This window comes from Puma concolor, chromosome D3, assembly GCF_028749965.1.
Source record: "Puma concolor isolate L17-30 chromosome D3, mPumCon1.1.hap2, whole genome shotgun sequence".
NCBI lineage: Eukaryota > Metazoa > Chordata > Mammalia > Carnivora > Felidae > Puma > Puma concolor.
The window spans coordinates 7083494-7088078 of record NC_141678.1 but is presented as its reverse complement, the minus strand read 5'-3'; the positions used below and the strand labels follow the sequence as shown (position 1 = coordinate 7088078).

The following is a 4585-nucleotide window of genomic DNA, read 5'->3' as shown; positions in this document are numbered from 1 at the left end:
TTGACATGGTAGATTTCCCATAAGGATAGAAACACGAGCAAAGGAACCAGGAGGCACCTTCTCCCTCGGATTGCTGCACAGCGTCTCCCTTTTAATGACAAAAGCAAACAGAGGTGGGAAGCGGCTATCTTCTCCAAAGTCTCCAACTGCTCAGCCTTCAAATTAGTGTCAACAAGAAAGGAACGGATTAGCCCAAGGTCGCAACACACACGCCTTTCCTTTTTCTTAGTAAGACTGTTTTGCTCCGTCCCTCCCTGGCTAATCCCTCTCTTCCCACTACTGGAAACTCAGATATTAACCAAAGCTGTGAGTCTCTTTGCCTAGTGCTTTTCTGCTAAAGCTTGGCTGAGAGATGAATCCATGGAATGTAAGTGACCTACTGGCTCGGTTAATGACGCCTGGCCTCCCTTCCGGGGCAATAACTTCCCTCCAGTCGCTTAGCTCTGCTTGTCTCAGCTGGAGTCCACCAACAGGCTGGATACCCACTCCCTCCCCAGGAGCTGAGAACCATCCACATCTCAGGCAAGGGAGGGAAAGAGGTCAGTGAATCACAGGTGCTGATGGGCGTCTCTGTGGCTCCAACTCTACTCAGCAGGTGAGGACAGTTTTGCCGTCTTCGGTCCTGTGAGTGTCAGAGATTGAGCAGAAGTTTCAGAGGCTTTACTCTCTGTTCCCCCCAAGATTCCTCTGCTGACGTTCTGCAACCAGGCAGCCCACTCTGCCACACCACTTCTCTAAGTCTGATTCTCTGAATCTGGAAGTTCCAGGAAACCACAGGCCGGGTCTAACAATGGTACTCTGTGCACCCAGCCAAACCGTTTCTCCAGAGACCTTGGTTCTTGGTAACAATCTCTCTTCTTGGCTCGATTATTTAGCGAGAAGCTGGGGCTGGATAAGATGGGTTCCACGGCTCACTGGGGTTGGCCATTAAAGTGTCTGGAACACTCCTGGTTGTACTCAGATCCCCCGTGAGCTCCATGCTTGTGCTCTGGTTGTTATCTGGCCCTTGTGGTGTCTTCTTCCGCAGGCAGCGGTTGATCAGGGTGGAGAAGAAGTTGGGAAAAGATGGGCTGGAGAAGTAGTACACCAAAGGGTCCAGCATGCTGTTCATGTAGGTGAAGCTGAGGGTGATGAAAAACGCCAGGTCAACCGAGCGATAGACATCACAGTTCTTCGTACCCGTGGTGTGCAAGAGCCAGAAAATGCGTATGCGCACAGCCACGCTGGGCAGGAAGCAGATGATGAAGACAATGGCCACCACCATGATGAAGTTGATGGCCCTCTTGATCTTGGCGTGTCTGTCCATTTGCCGCTGGCGCAGGCTGCAGATGATTCTGGCCGAGCAGAACAGGATGATGCCCAGGGGCAGGATGAACTCCAGGAGGAACATGGCATCGTGCCACCTGAAGGTATGGCAGATGCTAAAGCTGCTGCACAAATTCGCATCTCGATTCCTGATCAACATCTTTTTGTGCAGGAGGTGACCCGTCAGGCCGATGGTGACACCCCACAAGAGGCAGGAGATGATGGCCGCCGTCCGATTGGAGATCTTGTTCAGTGCGTGGTGGGGATGGACCACCCGGAAATACCTGTCCACGGCCACCACGGTGAGGAAGATGATGCTGCCCTGGCGGTTCATGGCCAGCATAAAGAGCATCAGCCTGCAAGGGATGTCCCCAAACTTCCAGTCCCACTTCCTCACGTAGTTGTCCGTCAAGAATGGCAGGCAGATGATCAGGAGAAAGTCGGCCACGGCCAAGTTGAACAGGAAAATCCGGCTGGATTTCCAGGACTTGAGGTGGAAGCAGAAAATCCACAGGGCAAGGCCATTGCCCAGGAGCCCGAACACAAACTCCAGCCCCAGCACTGGTGGCAGCACATTGGCAATGAAGTCATCCCGGAACACACAGCAGTTCTTCTTGTCTATTTCCAGAAAATGATTCTGCTGCTGGTGCAGGTTCATGAGTGGAGCGAGTCAGTCCTAGGGAGCGCCTCACCTAGCGAATGCCCAAGGAAAGAGGTGTGTGTCTGAGTGGCGAATGTGAGGTTCAGCTCCCGCCTTTATGTCATGTCAGGGTGTTGAAATAGATGACTGAATGGTTACCAGGAAGCTACGAAATCGTTTAAAAAAAAAAAAAAAAAAGCCAGCAAGGCTCTTATGCAATCTGCTGTTTGCATAAACAAGTAATAAAAATCCCCTGGGCAGACAGGAACCCACAGCTTCCTAAATGTAAAGGATAAGTTTAGGCAAGCCAACTGCCATTTGTGAATTACTGAAACGTGGAAGGCATCCCTTTGGAAGGCTGTGTGCCTACATACTGAGTACTTAACATTAGAGAATTAAATCACTGGCAGCTTGTTGGCTTACATAATGAACAAAACAACAATGGCAATAATAATTTCCTGTGCTAAGCAGCATGGTTTTCCAGAAACATTAAGAATGAGTATGGGGGTGCCTGGGTGGCTCAGTCGGTTGGGCGTCCAACTTTGGCTCAGGTGATGATCTCTCAGTTTGTGAGTTCGAGCCCTGTTTCAGGCTCTGTGCTGATAGCTCAGAGCCTGGAGCCTGCTTCAGATTCTGTGTTTCCCTCTCTCTCTGACTTGTGCTCTGTCTCTCTCTCTCAAAAATAAACATTAAAAAAAAAGAATGAGTATGAAGCTTTAGCATGTATATGATTTAAGAAACAGTATCATGCTGGGGTGCCTGGGTGGCTCAGTCGGTTAAGGGTCAACTCTTGATTTTGGTTCAGGTGATGATCTCATGACTCGTGGGTTCAAGCCCCACATCAGGCTCTGTGCTCAGAGCCTGCTTGGGATGCTCTCTCTGCCCCTCCCCTGCTCCCCTGCTCCATGTGTGTCTCTCTGTCTCTCAAAATAAATAAAGTAAAAAAGAAGAGAAAAGAAAAGAAAGGAAAGAGAAGAAAAGAAAAAAGAAAAGAAAGAAAAGAAAAAGGAAAGGAAAGAGAAGAAAAGAAAAGAAAGAAAAAGAAAAGAAAAAAGAAAAGAAAACAGTAGCATGCATATAATTTCTTTGGAAATACCAAGAAGACAGTAATTATCTATTTTACAAAGACAGATGTGTTGCTTTTCATGTTTCCCTGCCACCTTCTCTGCAGAAACACGGATTGCTTTTCCACACCAGAACTTTGCAGTTAATCTCTAGTTGGGAAGTGAAGGGGGGCGGAGGGGAAAGATACTTGAGAACAGCATACAATTTCATAAGATGTTTGAAAACTTGAACCTAGTTTGGATTGCCAGCGATATGTTACAATAAAGCTGGGGTTTTTGTTTGTGTTGGATTTTGATAGGCTTCTGTGCTTGAATAAGTGATTTATTTTTAAGTACATGATTTTTAAAAATCAGTAAGTTATTTTTTAGAGTTTTGGATTCACAGCAAAATTGAGCAGAAGGTACAGAGGGTTCCTGTGTCTCTCTGTCCCTACACACCCACAGCCTCCCCCTACTAAGTGCATGATATTTGAAAAGCCTCCATTTTTGGAAAATTAAATGTACAGCAATGGGACCTACGAGGACTTTGAACCCTGCCTCATAGCGGGTCACTATTTCACACATCATTTCTTTGCTTTTTAGTCTAATTGAGTGAAGCCCCACAGAACATTTCTACCCTTTTTAAAAAAACTTTCTACCCTTTAATATTTTAGTTATGATTCTTGCTGTGCAAGAGGTTCCAAACTGTGCTTCTTCTACTTTGAGTTAAAAATAGGGGGGGCGCCTGGGTGGCGCAGTCGGTTAAGCGTCCGACTTCAGCCAGGTCACGATCCCGCGGTCCGGGAGTTCGAGCCCCGCGTCGGGCTCTGGGCTGATGGCTCGGAGCCTGGAGCCTGTTTCCGATTCTGTGTCTCCCTCTCTCTCTGCCCCTCCCCCGTTCATGCTCTGTCTCTCTCTGTCCCGAAAAAATAAATAAACGTTAAAAAAAAAATTAAAAAAAAAAAAAAATAGGAAATACACGGGGCGCCTGGGTGGCTCAGTCACTTGAGTGTCCGACTTCAGCTCAAGTCATGATCTCGAGGTTCATGGGTTTGAACCTCGTGTCGGGCTCTGTGCTGACAGCTCAGAGCCTGGAGCCTGCTTCAGATTCTGCGTCTCCTTCTCTCTCTGCCCCTCCCCTGCTCATGATCTTTCTTTCTCTCTCAAAAAAATAAATAATCATTAAAAAATAGGAAATTCGCTTCTTTTTTTTTTTTTTAATTTTTTTTTCAACGTTTATTTATTTTTGGGACAGAGAGAGACAGACCATGAACGGGGGAGGGGCAGAGAGAGAGGGAGACACAGAATCGGAAACAGGCTCCAGGCTCTGAGCCATCAGCCCAGAGCCCGACGCGGGGCTCGAACTCACAGACCGCGAGATCGTGACCTGGCTGAAGTCGGACGCTTAACCGACTGCGCCACACAGGCGCCCCGGAAATTCGCTTCTTTAGATGCATACCTAGTTTCAATAAAAGGGATCTGTGGACTCTTCACAGTAAATTAGAGTCAGGATGCTCTAATATTAGATTCCCATAGGAACCAGAGGACTTGATGATGATGATAATGATGAAGATGATGTTGGCTACACTAATAACGA

At 47.5% G+C, this 4585-nt stretch overlaps 1 protein-coding gene across 1 annotated transcript; it reads right to left on the bottom strand.

Moving 5' to 3' along the window:
* Positions 1-723: 723 nt before the first annotated feature.
* On the bottom strand, positions 724-2095 carry HCAR2 (hydroxycarboxylic acid receptor 2). Its single transcript, XM_025933452.2, has one exon. The coding sequence runs from the start codon at positions 1961-1963 to the stop codon at positions 872-874; it is 1092 nt and encodes a 363-aa protein (XP_025789237.1). The 5' UTR covers positions 1964-2095; the 3' UTR covers positions 724-871.
* Between the last annotated feature and the right edge of the window lie 2490 nt (positions 2096-4585).

What these genes read in the sequence shown, in the direction of transcription:
- HCAR2 (XM_025933452.2), bottom strand. Translation starts at nt 1,963, where the DNA reads ATGAACCTGCACCAGCAGCAGAATCATTTTCTGGAAATAGACAAGAAG.